Source organism: Protopterus annectens, chromosome 1.part2 (assembly GCF_019279795.1).
Source record: "Protopterus annectens isolate FY-2018-M chromosome 1.part2, PAN1.0, whole genome shotgun sequence".
NCBI classification, from domain to species: Eukaryota; Metazoa; Chordata; order Ceratodontiformes; family Protopteridae; genus Protopterus; species Protopterus annectens.
The window spans coordinates 450258224-450275259 of NC_056727.1; the positions used below are offsets into that span (position 1 = coordinate 450258224).

Below are 17036 nucleotides of genomic sequence, written 5' to 3' on the forward strand. Positions count from 1 at the left end.
ACCAGGGCTCAACTGGAAGCACCCTTGGGCGGAAAGCTTGCTTTATTCTCAAAAAACTGGCATTATATTACAAGGGACACATGGACACTGCAAATAATAGACAAAGGATACAGGTTCCACTTCCACACTTTGCCAAAAAGAAACAGAATGCCAAACCTACCACCAAATCAGAGGGCAGAGGCTTTAAAGCAGATCAACAACTTGCTTCAAATGAAAGCTATAGAAAAGGTACCACTTTCAGAACAAGGCCAAGGATTTTACTCCAGACTCTTCCTTGTACCAAGAAAAGAAAATCAATGGAGGCCTATTCTCGACCTGTCCGCACTGAATTCTTACCTCATTGTGCCAAAATTCAAGATGCTGACCCTACAGCAACTTATTCCCATGTTGGGCAAGGAGTCTTGGCTGGTGACTCTAGATCTCAAGGAGGCATACCTGCATGTCCCTATTCAACCAAGTTGCAGAAGACACCTCAGATTTCTTGCAGGATCAGAGCATTATCAATTCTCAGCATTGCCCTTTGGCTTATCTACTGCGCCCAGAGTATTCACGAAATGCCTGGCATCAGTAATTGCACACTGCAGACTTCAGGGGATTCAAATCTACCCATATCTGGATGACTGCCTTGTACAAGCGGGCAACAAGGGAAATTTAATAAAGGACTTGACCTATGCCATCCACCTGCTACAGGCCTTGAGATACACAGTCAACATCCAAAAGTCAAGATTTGTTCCATCCCAAAGGATAACCTTTTTGGGTGCAGATCTGGACACAACCACCCAAATGGCCTTTCTTACAGAAGAAAAACAAAAACAACTTCCGGATTACTTCGTGATTCTGACAAGACAAACTCCGCTTACTGCAAGGAAAATCCTGCAGGCCCTGGGTTACATGGCATCCTGCATAATTCTGATACCACAGGCCAGGCTGCATATGAGAAAATTACAATGGTACCTAAGAGTGTATGGTCTCAACACAGTCACAGTTTAGAAACTTTGATACCAATCATTCCTTGCCTTCAAAAGGAATTCCTGTGGTGGGCTCAGGCCTGCCAGTCCAACAGAGGGTTGCCTTTCAACAAACCAAAAACAAAACAAACCATCACCACGGACGCTTCAGACCGAGGATGGGGAGCACACGTGGAGGGCAAATGTATCCAAGGCCTATGGTCTCAGGGGCAGCTACGCATGCACATAAACCAAAAGGAAATGCTGGCAGTGATGCATGCAATCGAGGCTTTCAAACCCTTCCTCCATCAATGCCACCTGTTAATAAGGACACACAACACCACGGTCATGTGGTACATAAACAAGCAGGGAGGCACACACTCCTACCCTCTATGCCGGCTGGCTATGAATCTATGGGAACTATGCCTGAAACTCAGTATCCAACTACAGTCCCAGTTCATGCCAGGAAAAGAGAATACACTGGCAGACAGCTTAAGCAGAACTACCATGGATGCACACGAATGGATGCTGCACCCAGACATCTTCCAACTCATAGCAAAGACATGGGGAATGCCGGAGATAGATCTGTTCGCCTCCCCCCTCAACCATCAACTGAAGACATTCTGCTCAAGGACATGCCACCCACAAGCTTGGAGGGTGGACTCTCTCTGTTTCAGCTGGGAAGCTCTAAAAGTATATGCCTTTCCACCTCTCCCATTAATGTACAAGGTTCTACTGAAGATCAGGGAGGAACAGCCAAGAATGATTCTGATAGCTCCAGACTGGCCAAGGCAACACTGGTATCCACTATTGAGGAGCATGTCACAGGCAAAACCATGGCCTCTCCCCCTATGGCCTCTTCTTCTGACTCAGAACAATTTCAAGATCCTGCATCCCAACTTGAAAACATTGCAGCTAACTGCCTGGAAAATTCCTTAAATCCCAATCAAAATGTTTTATCACAGAGAGTGAAGGACATTATCATGGAAGCTCGCCGGCCTTCCACAAGGAAGACATACTCAGCTAAATGGAAAAGATTCCTCATTTGGAACACATCAAAAGGCTCAGATGTGACAGTGGCAAGCATGACACATATTCTGGAATACTTAGCAGAATTGTTCCACAATGGCCTGTCCTATTCTTCCATTAAGATTCATGCCTCAGCAATTTCAGCAGAATACAATGTGGATCCACCTATCTTCTCACACCCTCTCCTCAGGCAATTTCTGAGAGGGATCAAAAATATTAAACTTCCAAGAAAACCCCCTCTACCTGCTTGGGAATCTCAACTTTGTGTTGGAGAAACTAACACTTCCTCCTTTTGAACCAGCAACATCAGCGGATCTACAGTTTCTGTCTTGGAAAACTGCATTCCTTATGGCAATAACTTCAGCAAGAAGAGTATCTGAGTTACAAGCATTAATGGCAGTACAGCCATTTCTTATCTTCCATCAGGACAGAGTTTCACTAAGAACCAATCCTACTTTTATGCCAAAGGTGGTATCTAGGGTATCCTTGAACCAAGCTATTCACTTGCCTACGTTCTTCCCAAATCCACAGAATAGAGGGGAAAAAATTCTGCACACCCTGGATATACACAGACAACTACGCTACTACTTGGACAGAACTAAAAGTAGCAGAAAAACTGACCAACTATTTGTAGCATATGCTACTGGGGTGCAAGGAAAAGCAATTTCCAAACAGACAGTTTCAAAATGGATAGGAAATTGCATTCGATTTTGTTACTCCTTTCATGGAAAGACAGTTCCTGCAAACATCAGGCCTCATTCCACAAGGGCCACAGTCACCACTACAGCCTTCCTACGAGGGGTGGCTACCAAGGACATTTTAGAAGCTGCTACTTGGAGCTCCATGCATACATTTGCCAAACATTACAATCTACCTTTATACTCCAGATCCAGAGCAGGTTTTGCTACTGCAGTCCTGCAGGGGATCTTAACTACTCCAACCTTTTCTTAGTACCTCCTCCCCCAGATTGGCTATGGTATTCTACCCATATGTTATGACTGCAGATGCATCCTTGAAGGACATAGTACAGTTTTGTACCTACCATAAATGTAGATGTCCGATAGGTATGCATCTGCAGTCAGCTTTACCCTCCCTCCTTCCCCTCTGTGGTATTCCTAGGGTGCTCTCTTTTAGCTAGCTGGGGGAATCTATTATGGTGTATTTGTTTGTATATACATGTGTGTATATATATCTATATATCTATCTATCTATCTATATATATATATATATATATATATATATATATATATATATATATAATTTTGCAAATGTTTGGAACTTTATTGCATTTATCCAAATTTAGCCTTCCTAGAAAGCACCTGGCATCTGGGGCAAGAAAAACTGAGGAAAATGGCGTCGGCTGATGCTTTTATACCCCAGACGCTCTGACGTTGGGGAAAGTGCGACATCAGCCGAGGCCAGACCCAGACTTTGGAATTCGGCCGACAAAAGGGCTGCCTGAGGCAGGACAACCCATATGTTATGACTGCAGATGCATACCTTTCGGACATCTACATTTATGGTAGGTACAAAACTGTACTTTAGAATGGCTGAAGACCTTATTACTTCAATTAGGGGAAGCCAGCATTCCCCGTCTAAAAGACAAAGAATTGATTTTCCTTCTGATTCTTCAGACCATGAGTCCGATGACTCTGACCCCTGTGATTACCAGGACATACCCTTATCTACCTGAGGATTCAGATGCTGAGGATTCAATTCCCTCAGCCTCCTCCCCCCCAGAGGACTTTTCTTTCACTGAAACCTTGCATACTCCAAGAGAGCATTTCCGCTGGGAATGCCAGGACTACCTACAGTCGAAAAAGAGACTCTGGGAATTTTCAGACTTTCCTCAGCATAGGCCTCTAGCTATACCCCCTGTTTTGGATGTTGTAGATGTCTTCATGGAATCCAGTCTTACCCCTGATACTTTACCACCAGCTGCTAGAAAGCCTGACAGGTACTACAGAGTACCTGACTCTGACAAATTTCTCTTTAAAGATCCCACTACGGATCCAGAGACCATTTCCCAGGGACCTAAAGGTATTAAGGCTTCTACAGCCAAAAACCCTACCCCTTCTGACAGGGATTCTAGGGTTCTAGACAGATGGGGTAAAAAGGTATATACCTCTGCAAATCTTGCCATCAGGGCTTTAAATTGCCAGTTTTACATGTTGAAGTACCAGCAGCATATTATGGATCAAATTATACAAAAAATGTTGTTGATTCATGATTGTGCAGAAAGTAAAGACTTGCAAGACATAATGCATTTTGCAAACCAAGTTGGTAAACATACTTTGCAGTGTGGTTTTGATGCCTTAGAAGCATCTTGCAGGGGTGCTGTCACTGGGTCTGTTCTGAGATGGCATGCTTGGCTGAAGAAACAAATCTTGCCAGACCATGTCAAGGCAAAATTACTAGATGCTCCATTAAGCCAAGCATGTTTGTTTGGCTCTAAAGCAAAAGAAGTTCTTAAAAAGATGGAGGAAAAAGCTAAATCTATGCAAACTGTTAAAGCTTTCTTACAGCTACAGCAACCTAGAGTCAGTAGGCATTGGCCTTCAAACAACTGGTCCTTTCCAGTCCCTCTCAGACCTTTTGTCAGCCTAAACCCAGGGGCAACAGACCACAAAGACTACAGTCTCAGGGTATGCACAGATCTAAACAGTGGAGTCATCCTTCTCAAAAACAGGGAGTGGTTAGCCACCCCCCTATGGAAAAAGTTCACAATGACTTGTCCTTAATCCTTCCCAGCCATGCCCAAGTACTTGCACCCCTAGGGGGAAAACTCGCCCTGCATGCAAAAAACTGGGAGTATATTACCTAGGACCAATGGGTCTTAAACATTGTATCCGAGGGATACAAATTCTATTTCCACTCTGTGCCAACCCCAAGCGGATTGCCAGACCTTCCTCCAAACCAGTAGACAGAGGCCCAAAAGCAAGTACTTTTTCTTCTCAGTATCAGGGCTATTCAACCTGTTCCAACAGAGCAAAGGAGACAGGGTTTCTACTCCGGACTGTTCCTAGTGCCCAGGAAAGAGAATTATTGGCGTCCTATTCTGGATCTGTCAAATTCAAAATGCTTACACTCCAGCAGCTCCTTCCTATGATAGCCAAGGACTTCTGGCTAGTCACCCTAGACTTAAAGGAAGCTTATCTGCACATCCCCATTAGGGAATCTTGCAGGAAATATCTACGTTTCAGGGGAGGCTCTATGCACTATCAGTTCTCTGCACTTCCCTTGGCTTATCTACTGCGCCCAGGGTATTCACAAAGTGCCTGGCACCAGCCATTGCTTACTGCAGGCAGAGAAATATTCAAATTTATCCATACTTGGACGATCGCCTGATTCAGGCGGACAGTCAGGAATTGCTACATCAGCACCTGACATTTGTAAAGAGAGTCCTACCTTCTCTGTGGTATACCATCAACAAAAATAAATCACATCTGGTACCCATCCAAAAGATTGTATTTCTGGGAGCAACCTTGAAAACAACTTCCCAGATGGCATTCCTCACTCCAGAAAAGCAGGTTTATTTGACAACTTACTTCAAACTACTGGCCACCCAAATCCAGCTATGTGCAAGAAAAATACTGCAAGTCCTAGGGTTCATGGCCTCATGTATTCTACCGATTCCGTATGCAAGACTGCATATGAGGAAACTTCAGAGGTACTTAAAAATTCTCTGGTGTCAACTTTCTCAGGACCTGGAAATGGTGATTCCTATCATTTCTTGCCTAAGGACAGAGTTCCTTTGGTGGGCAGAGGCTTGCAACCGCAAGAAGTGACTCCCTTTCTCACAACCCCCGCCGCCCAAACTCTGACAACAGATGCATCAGACTATGCATGGAGGCTCACATGGCAGGCAAATGCATTCAAGGCAAATGGAGCCCAGGACAAATTCACCTGCATATCAATCAGAAAGAAACGCTAGCAGTACAGAATGCACTGACAGCCTTCAAATACCTTATCCTGCCAGGACAACTCCTGATAACAGACAACACCACAGTTTTGTGGTACATAAACAGGCATGGTGGAACTCACTCCTACCCACTCTGCAGGTTAGCCATGGCTCTGTGGAACACAGCCTTAAGCAAGCAAGTGCACCTGCAAGCTCAATTCCTGCCAGGCAAACAAAATTCACTGACAGATGACTTAAGCAGACACCTAATGGACCCACACGAGTGGAAACTGGAACCAAACTCATTCAAACTTCTAATACATTGGTGGGGGACACCAGATGTGGACCTATGTGCGTCCCCCCAAAACCATCAACTAAACAAATTTTGCACCAGAATTCCCCACAGCCAAGCCTGGAAAGTGGATGCCCTATCCTTCACATGGGAAAACCACTCAAGCTATGCCTTTCCCCCTTTGCCCTCCTTCCAAAAGTGCTACTCAAGATCAAATAGGACAGGCCAAGGACAATCCTTATTGCTCCAGACTGGCCACGCCAGCACTGGTACCCACTCCTATGCAATCTGACAGCAGTGCCACCCTGGCACCTGCATCAGACCCCCTCTCTGCTGTCCCAGCCGGAGGGACAGATTTTGCATCCTCAGCTGCAAACCCTGAACCTGGCAGCCTGGCTTATTCCCTGAATACATCACCAGCAACCCTCAGCAAACAGCTGCTGGATGTTATCCTTGAGGCCAGGAGGTCTAGTACTAAGGAATCCTATTCAGAAAAGTGGAAAAGATACTGTTCTTGGAGCCAGTCTCAAGGGAAGGACATAGCCATGCCCACCTTACCTCAAATCCTAGATTACATAGCAGAACTGCTCCACAAAGGCCTATCCTTCTCATCAGTTAAGATTCATGCCTCTGCCATCTCAGCTCATTACAATACTGAGCTTCCCCTCTTCTCTCACTCTCTGATCAAACAGTTTCTGAGAGGAGCTAACAATTTAAGACCCCCCAAGGAGAGCTCCCACTCCTGCCTGGGACCTTAACTTTGTACTAGAGAAGCTCATGCTTCCCATTTTTGAGCCTGCTGCCTGCAGCAGAGTTGAAATTCCTCTCTTGGAAAACAGCCTTACTGCTAGCCATCACTTCAGCAAGAAGTGTGTCTGAGTTACAGGCCCTTATGGCTGTGGAACCCTTCATTATCTTCCATGCGGACAAGGTTTCCCTCAGGACTAACCCATCTTTTATGCCCAAGGTGGTATCCAGTATGGCTTTAAACCAATCCATCCATTTACCAACCTTTTTGCCTAATCCTCAGAAAAAAGGAGAAAGGATCCTGCACTCCTTGGACGTGCACAGACAGCTCAAGTTCTACCTTGACAGGACTAAACCTTCCAGAAAATCTGACCAGCTGCTAGTCATCTTTGCTACCGGGGCAGAGGGCAAGGCCATTTCAAAGAAAACCATTTCTAAATGGATAGCACACTGCATCCATTTCTGTTACAAACACCATGGAAAACCTAACCCACGGGGGATCAGGCCTCATTCCAGTAGGGCTACCTCAACCTCAAAAGTTTTTCTCAGGGGGGGTCCCTACCAGGGACATCCTGGGAGCTGCAACCTGGAGTTCTGTACACACCTTCACAAGCATTATCACTTGCCTATCTTTTCTAAATCCAGAGCTAGATTTGCCACAGCAGTCTTACAAGGCCTGCTAGCCAGCCCTACTACTTCTTGACTGCCTCCACCCTTCCTCAGCGTTGGGAATCAACCCAAGTGTGATAACTGCAACAGTGAAACACGAAGAACATAGTACAGATGTTCATCGTGTTTCACTGTTGCAGTCCTTACAAAATGGATTATCCGGCTCCAGGTAGCCCACAGTCGGCCAGAATACCAAAGTCCTTGGTATATGATGTCGGCTGCCTTTGGTTTAGGCCTGACGTTAGGATGTCAAGTACAAAAGAAGGCAGCCAATGCCATTTTCTCAGTCTGTGTTGCTGCGGAGCCCGAAGCAGACGCATTTTGCATGAGTGCCAGTCGGCCGAGTACCTTCTTTTTGTATTCCGACTGCTTAGTTGAAGACATCCTCAGATAAGTACCCCGTTGTGGACCCTCTTTTCTTGCTTTAACGAATGCCAGAGAAAGTTAATAACTGTCTTGCCTATGAAAAACAGATTCCGCTCCGTGATTTTCACTCCTGTTGTATTACTTGTTTGGAACTTGAGCATGACGTCCCTAATTGTGTTCTCTGTGCTTCTTTCAACCCGTGTACCATATTTGCTAAATGACTTTTGCACTGTTACTATGCTACATGGGAATAGTTCTCTACATGCTTATAATTTGTATCTTATTGTACTATTTTTTGTTTTTATTATTTACTAGTAAATAGTGGAGCTTTTCTCCTTGGGCCTCTGCTGAAAATGGACATGTATCCAGTCAGACTAGCCCGGTCAACAAATGTAAAATAAATAAATAAATAAATAAAATATGCCGTAGAGCTAGGATCTTGTTCAAGCATTTCGGAGTTTGGCCTAAGTTCGTCGGTATGGTGTCTCCTGGTATCCCGCCTTCAGATGTTCCTAAGAAACGCAAGGATAAGGACCGCGACATGCTTTGGGTCAAATTAGCCGACGACGTCCCTGTTAAGTTGGTTATCGGCCCAGCGGTAGTCAGTGAGGTGCTTTCTTTGCCCCTGCAGTCCACAGATGTTCAGCAGCAGGCGTCTGCAGAGTCCTTTTCAGAGTCCTCCATACTGCAGGCTTCTACTTCATCTTCTGACCCTCTGCCTGTCGTCGCCTCTGATGGATCTGGAGCCACTAAGCAGGCACCGGCTTCTGAGGCCTCTTTTCTCTGCCCGGATACCAGATCCAGACCGATGACCTTGATTCAGACTTCTGCGGTGGCTAGGCATCCCAAGTCCCTCCGGCTCTCTAGCAGGCCAGCCTGCTGAAAATCTACTCCTAAGCAGGTGTCGGCCTCCCCTCAAATGCTTCAGGCTCAGATGGTTAAAATGGCTAGTGATCTCCTGACCCTTATCAAGGGCTCTCAGCCACCTCCTTCTAAAAGGATTAGCTAATTGTCCCCAGAAGCTTTCTTTGCCTCAGACTCTGGTTTCCAGCAACTCTGCTGATGAAGAGGAAAAGTCTCCTCTTTTTTCTGGTTTTGAGGATTCTGATGCAGGAGACTCCATCCCTTCTGCCGCCCCTCCAGAAGATTTTTCTTTTGGAGATACTCTGAATACTCTTAGGGAGCATTTCAAATGGGAAAGTCAGGACTTTCCTCAGTCTAAGAAATAGATTAGGGAATTCTTGGATTTGCCACAGCATAAACCTTTGGCTATCCCTCCGGTTTTGAAAGTTGTTGATGTTTTCATGGAGAATTCTTTGACTCCTAATTCTGTTCCTCCTGCTCCCAGAAAGCATGACAGGTATTATAGAGTTCCTTATTCTCATCAGTTCCTTTTCAAGAATCCTACTGCTGATCCAGAGATTATTTCTCAGGGCCCTACGGGTGTTAAAGCCATGGTTGCTAAAAATCCTGTTCCTTCTGACAGGGAATCTAGGGCCCTGGATAGATTTGATAAAAAGGTTTATACTTCTTCCACCCTGGCTATTAGGTCTGTTAATTGTCTTTTTCATATGCTTAAGTATCAGCAGCATACTTTGGAAGCTACTAAGGCTAGAATTGCTGGTGTTCCTTCCCTGATGGAGAGTAAGGACATGCATGATTTATTGAATTCTGCCACTCTTGTCACTAAACATTCTCTACATTGTGGTTTTAACACTTTGGAGGCTTCTTGCAGGGCGGCAGGCAGTGGTTCTGTCATTAGAAGACATGCTTGGCTCAGGGAACAGCCCCTTTTTGAACCTGTCAAGTCTAAATTACTGGATGTGCCTTTACACAAGGACAATCTTTTTGCTAGCAAAGCAGAAGAGGTGTTGAAAAAGTTGGAGGATAAGGCCAAATCTATGCAAACTGTTAAGGACTTTCTGCAAGTTTAGCCTCCTCGTTTTAGTACACTTTACCCTTCTAAGAATTGGACTTTTCCTGTCCCTAGTAAACAGAGTCGCACTAGGTCTAGGGGTTACAGGTCTTCTAGGGGACAGATTTCCACCTCTCAAAAGGCTAAGCACTGGCAAGATTCCCCTTCTAAATCAAGGAGTTCTAAGCAAACTTCCCAAAGCAAGTATTCCCAATGACTCTGGCCTTCGCCTGCCTGCTCTGCGGGTCCAGGGTTTCCTTTGGGGGGACGGTTAGCCATGTTTGCAAATGTCTGGTTCACCATCACAGATGAAAAATGGGTGCTCAAAATAGTATTCCAAGGCTACAAGTTCTCATTTCACACCTTCCATGTCCTCCAAGTATACCCAGATATACCCCCAAATCAGAGGGCAGAAGCAGAAAAACAAATTTCTTCTTTACTAAACCTGGGAGCAATAGAGCCAGTTCCTGCACTACAGATAGGCCAGGGTTTCTACTCAAGGCTTTTCCTGGTTCCCAAAAAGGAGGCACCTGGCGCCCTATTCTGGATTTGTCCATTCTAAACACTTTTCTGGTTATTCCCAAATTCAAAATGCTCACTCTACAGCAGTTGCTTCCAATGCTGGCCAAGGATTCCTGGCTGGTGACTTTGGATCTCAAAGAAGCTTATCTGCACATCTCGATAAGGGAAAGCTGCAGGCAGTTCCTTCACTTCAGGGTGGGGAGCAGGCACTTCCAATTCTCTGCACTGCCCTTTGGCGTATCTACTGCTCCCAGAGTTTTTACCAAATGCCTGGCTTCAGTCATTGCTTTTTGCAGGCAAAGAAACATTCAAATTTACCTTTACTTGGACAATTGTCTTATTCAGGCAGACTCTCCAGAGCAACTTCTAAAGGAGTTAGACTTTGTAAAGAACCTTCTCACCTCTTTGGGCTACACCATCAATGAAAAGAAGTCAAAATTGTTACCCACCAGGGGGATTGTATTCCTGGGAGCGAGCCTGAACACAGCCGCCCAGATGGTATTCCTCCCTCAAGAGGAACAAATGAATCTTTCGAATTACTTCCAAAAATTTGGCAAACATGACCCAGCTGTCTGCAAGGCAATTCCTGCAAGCCCTGGGATTCATGGCTTCATGTATTTCGATGATTCCATATGCCAGACTGCATATGAGGAAAATACAATGGTACCTCAAAAACCTTTGGTGTCAACACACTCAGGATTTGGACTTTATACTTCCTCTGATTCCCTGCCTGCAGATAGAGATCCTTTGGTGGGCTACGGCCTGTGCACAGAACAAAGGCCTGCCTTTCTATCCACCTCCTGCCAGCCAGACTCTCACCACAGATGGCTCGGACTATGCTTGGGGAGCACATCTAGAGGGCAGATGCATTCAGGGGATTTGGAACTCTCAACAGGTTCATTTGCACATAAATCTGAAGGAATTGATGGCAGGTCCAGCAGGCCTTAATGGCTTTCAAACATCTTTTCTCTCCTGTTATTCTTCTGGTCAGGACAGACAACACCACAATCATGTGGTACATCAACAAGCAGGGAGGGACGCACTCTTACCCCCTGTGCAGACAAAGCTTGATACTATGGTCCATAGCAGCTGGGCATTCATCTGACAGCTCAGTTTCTTCCAGGAAAGTTCAACACCTTGGCAGACCAGTTGAGCAGGCAGGTCCTGGATCCTCACAAGTGACAACTAAACAAGACCATCTTCTATCACATCATTCAGCGTTGGGGCACTCCCCAGGTGGATCTCTTCTCATCTCCAACCAACCACCTTCCTTCCAACCTTTTGCACCAGGGATCATCACAGCAAAGCTTGGAAGGTGGATGCTCTGTCCTTCCCCTGGACACAGCTCTCGATCTATGCATTCCCTCCTCTGCCTCTTCTTCCCAGAGTGCTGTTAAAGATAAGAGACGAAAAACCAAGGGCCATCATCATAGCTCCAGACTGGCCCAGACAACATTGGTATCCACTACTTCGCAGTCTCTCCCAATCTCAGCCTTGGCATCTTCCCCTGATACCAGATCTCTTGGTTCAGGAAGGGAAAAAATTCTGCATCCTCATCTTCAGATTCTGCATTTGGCAGCTTGGCTAATAATTTAATCCTTTCCCAACAAGTGGTTGAGGTCCTTCGTGAGGCCAGGAGGCCTAGCACTAGGAAGTCTTAAGCAGGTAAGTGTAAAAGATTCTCCATTTGGATGCAGACTAGAGGGGAAGACCCTTCTCAACCTACTCTTCCTCTTATTCTTGACTATCTGTCAGGTTTGCTTAATGGTGGACTTTCCTTTTCTTCTATCAAAATCCATGCTTCAGCTATTTCTGCTCATTGTACCTTTGTGCATTCCATTTTCTCTCATCCCTTGGTGAAACAGTTCCTCAGGGGAGCTAGCAATTTAAAGCCTCCCAGAAGGACACCTCCTCTTGCTTGGGATCCAAATTTTGTACTTGAGAAACTTACTCTGCCTCCTTTTGAACCAGCTGCCTCAGCAAACTTGAAGTTTCTCTCCTGGAAAACTGCCTTTCTTTTGGCTATTACTTCAGCTAGAAGAGATTCTGAGCTGCAGGCCTTAATGGCAGTAGAGCCTTTTATCATCTTTCATGTGGTTCGGGTTTCTCTTCGAACTAATCCCTCCTTTATGCGTAAGATGGTTTCTAACCTAACTCTTAACCAGTCTATCAACCTACCTACCTTCTTTCTAAATCCTCAGAATAAAGGGAAAAGGTTACTGCATTCATTGGATGTGCATAGACAGCTTAGATTTTACCTGGACAGGACTAAATCTTTTCGAAAGTCGGATCAGTTGTTGGTCAGTTTTGCTCCTGGAGCTCAGGGCAAAGCTATTTCTAAACAGACCATTTCTAAGTGGATTGCTCATTGTATTCACTTTTGTTACTTAAAGCATGGCAAGGTTCCTCCTAAGGGTATTAGGACCCATTCTACCAGGGCAGCCTCTACCTCAGCAGCTTTTTTACGAGGTATACCTACTAGAGACATAATGGAAGCGGCTACACACTTTCACTAAACATTGCAATTTACCCTTGTTTTCTAAGTCCAGGGCTGGCTTTGCCACTGCAGTGTTACAGTGCATCCTTTCCAACCCTTAAACAGTGTGTGTTCTTCCTACCTTTTGTTTTTTTTTTTTTTCCTGGGCTTTGGGAATCAACCTATTTTGTAAGGACTGCAACAGTGAATCACGATGAGCATAGTACAGTTGTGTACACCTACCATAAATGTAGATGTTCAAGTGTATTCACTGTTGCAGTACTGGTTACCCTCCCTCCAGCCCCCTGTCTTTTCTATACTTTCTACCTATTCACTTTTTTGACCATATCTTATGGAAATGGTATTTACTTTTTACTGGAGATGTTCCACACCCTGTGATTGCTTCCTATTTTGGGGGCTCCTGGCATCTGGGGCAAGAAAAACTGATGTAATAATGTCGGCTGCATGTTTTATACCCCCGACGACCTGATGTCATGGAAGAGGCGACAGCATCCAATACAGAAATCCCTAGACTCTGGTATTCAGGCCGACTGAGGGCTACCTGCAGACAGATTACCCAAGTGTGATGACTGCAGCAGTGAATACACTCGAACATCTACATTTATGGTAAGTGTACACAACTGTACTTTCTGTTGGTGCAGATTACATTGCATTGTATTTTGCTGTATCCATCCATAACCCCTTTTTCCCATTTTTGCACATGGAGTTGGGGTGTCAATTCAACAGTTGACAATCATCCGGAGCCAAGGTTTACACCAGTGGGTGGCTAGCCCTGTCTTGTTAGTTCTTCCACACACTCGCATCTATGGACAATTTACAGTGACCAGTCAACTTACTGCATGTCTTTGGAATGTAGGAGTAAACAGGAGCACCTGGAAGAAACCCACATGAACACAAAGAGGATATGCAGACTCCGTGCAGATGACACCTGAGCCGGGAATCAAACTGATGAACCTCTTGGTGTGAGGCAACAACACTATCTGATCATGATTTATGGCTTTGATAATGCATTTATATAGATTTGACCTTGTCAGCATTTCTTAAAGATAGGGGGAGGAATACAACCCTCGCATTTGGGGAGACGAGTGATATCTGTACACTTCTTATTTTCTTGCCAGTTTTTGCATTGTTATTGTTAGTTTGTACTAGAAATAATGGATTTTGTATTTGATAAGGTTCAGCAAGGTGATCTTTTCTTAGTTGTTAACTGGAATCTTATCTTTAAAAGCAGATTGTGTAGCTTTCTGCAGTATATACATTTGACGTAACAAAATAATTATATTACGACCAGATCGTATTCTGCCCAACATGTAAGTAACAATACATTACAGCTTCAAAAACTGTTTATTTTTTTAACAAAGTTGCCACGCATAAACTTAAAATGATTATATGAGAAGTCATGTATACTTTCTTTAATGGAGTAAAAACTTGTAGTTTTCAACTCTGATATATTCTTCTGGTAGACAGTTGTGACTGTATCACATGGAAGCTCTTTTTTCTGACCTGTAGTAGCTCTGATATTTGTAACTGCCATCATATCATGTGGTGTCTGATATATGGTTGCAGTTTGTAAGATTCAGCATTTATAAAAGCAAATATGCTTACAGGCTTGTTTTTCAGTCTTTCTGCTGCTTTCCCTGCAAGATTGGGAAGAAGGGGTTGTATGAGATGTATGGGACCCCCCGTGCAAAAAAATATTGATTTTTAATCTTTTTTCGTGTTTCATTCTATTTAGATTCCACCTAAAAAGATGTTCTTTTTGTATTCTCTTAGGTGGCTGTTCTCTCAATGATGAGATTAGACGGTTATATTTGTAATTCAGTATTATGTGATAGGTCAGGGATTGACTATGTGATTCTCATGTCATCACTACACGTTGTGTAATCCATCAGTTATTAAGTTAGTACATCCCTTTCCTAGAGATGCAGCAACTTTAGTTGATTTAAGTTTAGTAGGAGTTATAGATAGCCTTCTGCTGCTATAGCAATGTTAAAGCAAATACTTCCATAGTGAAAAAAGTGATAATATTTGATTGAGTTTTCCTTCTTGATATTCTGCTTTTTGGATATGGTTTCATCCCCTTCCCCCATGCCTGCCAGCTATGCTTATGAGTTGGAGCCAACTCCTATAGCAGCCCCATGAACAGTCACTGCTATCTTATGGAGTTTACTTCCATTTCTCCCCTTGCTTGCCTAGTAAATTCCTAGGTCTTTCTCCATGTTACACATAGGCAGTCACAACTTTGGAAAGTATAGGCATCACCAATCCACCTACCTGCCTTTGGAATGTGTGAGGAAACCAGTGTACCCATAGAAAATCTGCACTAACACAGGAAGAACATGGAAGTTGCTTTACAGAAAGTACCCCCAACTGAGAACCAAACTGGGGAACTTCTCACTGTGAAATGAGTGCTACAAACTGCCACTGTGCCTCCGCTGGCAGCCATTAAACATACCAGTTGGCCCTTTTGTGACTGTCATCTGCTTGGTCATCAGACATTTTTCTAATTTTAATCTTAATCTTTCTCCACTGGCAGTGCTACATGTGCACACAGGTATGAGGAGTTATATTGCCTTCCCTTGTAGGTGTACATGTTCCTACACATACCCAGTGAAAGCTGTCACATGAATGTGGCTTGGCAGAGACAAGCACACATCCACATTTATTTGCTGCATATCATGCATCCACCTGTCTCTTCAGTAGGTGCCAGTATTGCAAAGAGTCAAACTGCCTCCCTCCCACCAGGATGGGAAGCTGGTCCCATCTTTCCTTACCCAGCTTCACCAGAAGACAAATTACTAATGGATCTCTAGTCATTTTGGTCATTTTTAGAGATTTAGCTTTCTGTCCTACGAAGCGGAGTTAAACATCATTCTTTTTAGATATTGCTGTCCTTATAATCTCTCCAGTAGCAAGTATATCTATAAGAAAATTCTTATGCATCAGGTTTTTGTTGTCTTTATATTAAAGGGGAATTTCTATTTTATAATTATGATTTTTCTTTAAATTCTGTATAATGCTAAGTACAACGGTAGCTGTATTTCTGATTTTGTTTCAGTTGGGCTGATGCACAGGCACAAATTCAGCACATAGAGGCAGCTTTTGATCAAGAAGCTGCAGCTGTTCTTATGGCACGTCTGGGTGTGTTCCGAGCTGAATCTGAAGAAGGTCCTGATGTCTTGCGGTGGTTGGACAGGCAATTAATACGTCTGGTAAGTATTTGTGTATTATGACAAACCATGCATAATTGTTTAGACTGTATAGTCCCTGAGACTCCCGGAAAGTAAATTGCTTGCTTGCTTCTTTATTTTGTGGTTGCTGCAATTTTATGATGCTTGTAAAACATTACTTGGACTTGAAACACATCAAAGTTGTGACATTCAGTTTTAGTGTAGTATTTTACAGGAATGATGTGTGTATAGAATTCTGCAGGTAGCACATGGCATGTGTTACTTCAGCTCACAGTGTTGTGCTTCCTGTGAAATGTGCTGCTTGTGTCCTCTCAAGTTTTCAGAACTGTTTGTTGTTTGGGATTCAGATTGCATGGCCAGGGCTACACTTTCCTAACTTCATTTCTTTGTGTTATTACAGTGTCAGAAGTTTGGACAATTTAACAAGGATGATCCTACTTCCTTTAGGCTGTCAGAAGCATTCTCACTGTATCCTCAGGTGAGGGGGCTTTCCTTGATTATCTAATGCAGTTGTTTGCATAAATGCTGCTACATATTCTCAAAAGTGTTCCACCCTTAACACTATTGTACTGCCCTCATATAAAGTGTTATGACTGACGTACGTAGAATGCAGTGGAGGTGGGAGGTTCAAGTTATACATTCATGTTTCTGTGGCAGTGAGGTAAAACATATAACTTTCATTGTTGTGTAAATATAATGATAAAAAGTCCAGAAGCACTATAGCAAAAAACGGCAATACAAATTGTTGTAAAATTCATCCTCAATACACTGTTCGTGTATTCTAATAAACTTGAGGACGAATTTTAGAACAATTTGTATTGCTGTTTTTTGCTATAGTGCTTCTGGACTTTTTATCAGTTTGTTTCTGTTCTTTGTGGATTATATAGTTGTGTAAATATAATAACAAAGAGAAAAGTACCATGAGACATGTTTTTGGGTGAATTTGATGGTACAGTGATG

At 43.8% G+C, this 17036-nt stretch overlaps 1 protein-coding gene across 2 annotated transcripts in view; it reads left to right on the forward strand.

The window, feature by feature from the left end:
* The window catches only part of SEC23B (SEC23 homolog B, COPII coat complex component), an 836569-nt gene that overhangs the window by 545794 nt on the left and 273739 nt on the right, over positions 1–17036 (forward strand). For both annotated transcript variants that reach the window (XM_044056987.1, XM_044056989.1), the window contains 2 exons: positions 15944–16097; positions 16477–16554. In XM_044056987.1, the coding sequence (XP_043912922.1) occupies positions 15944–16097; positions 16477–16554 (232 nt within the window). The remainder of the gene's footprint in view (positions 1–15943; positions 16098–16476; positions 16555–17036) is intronic.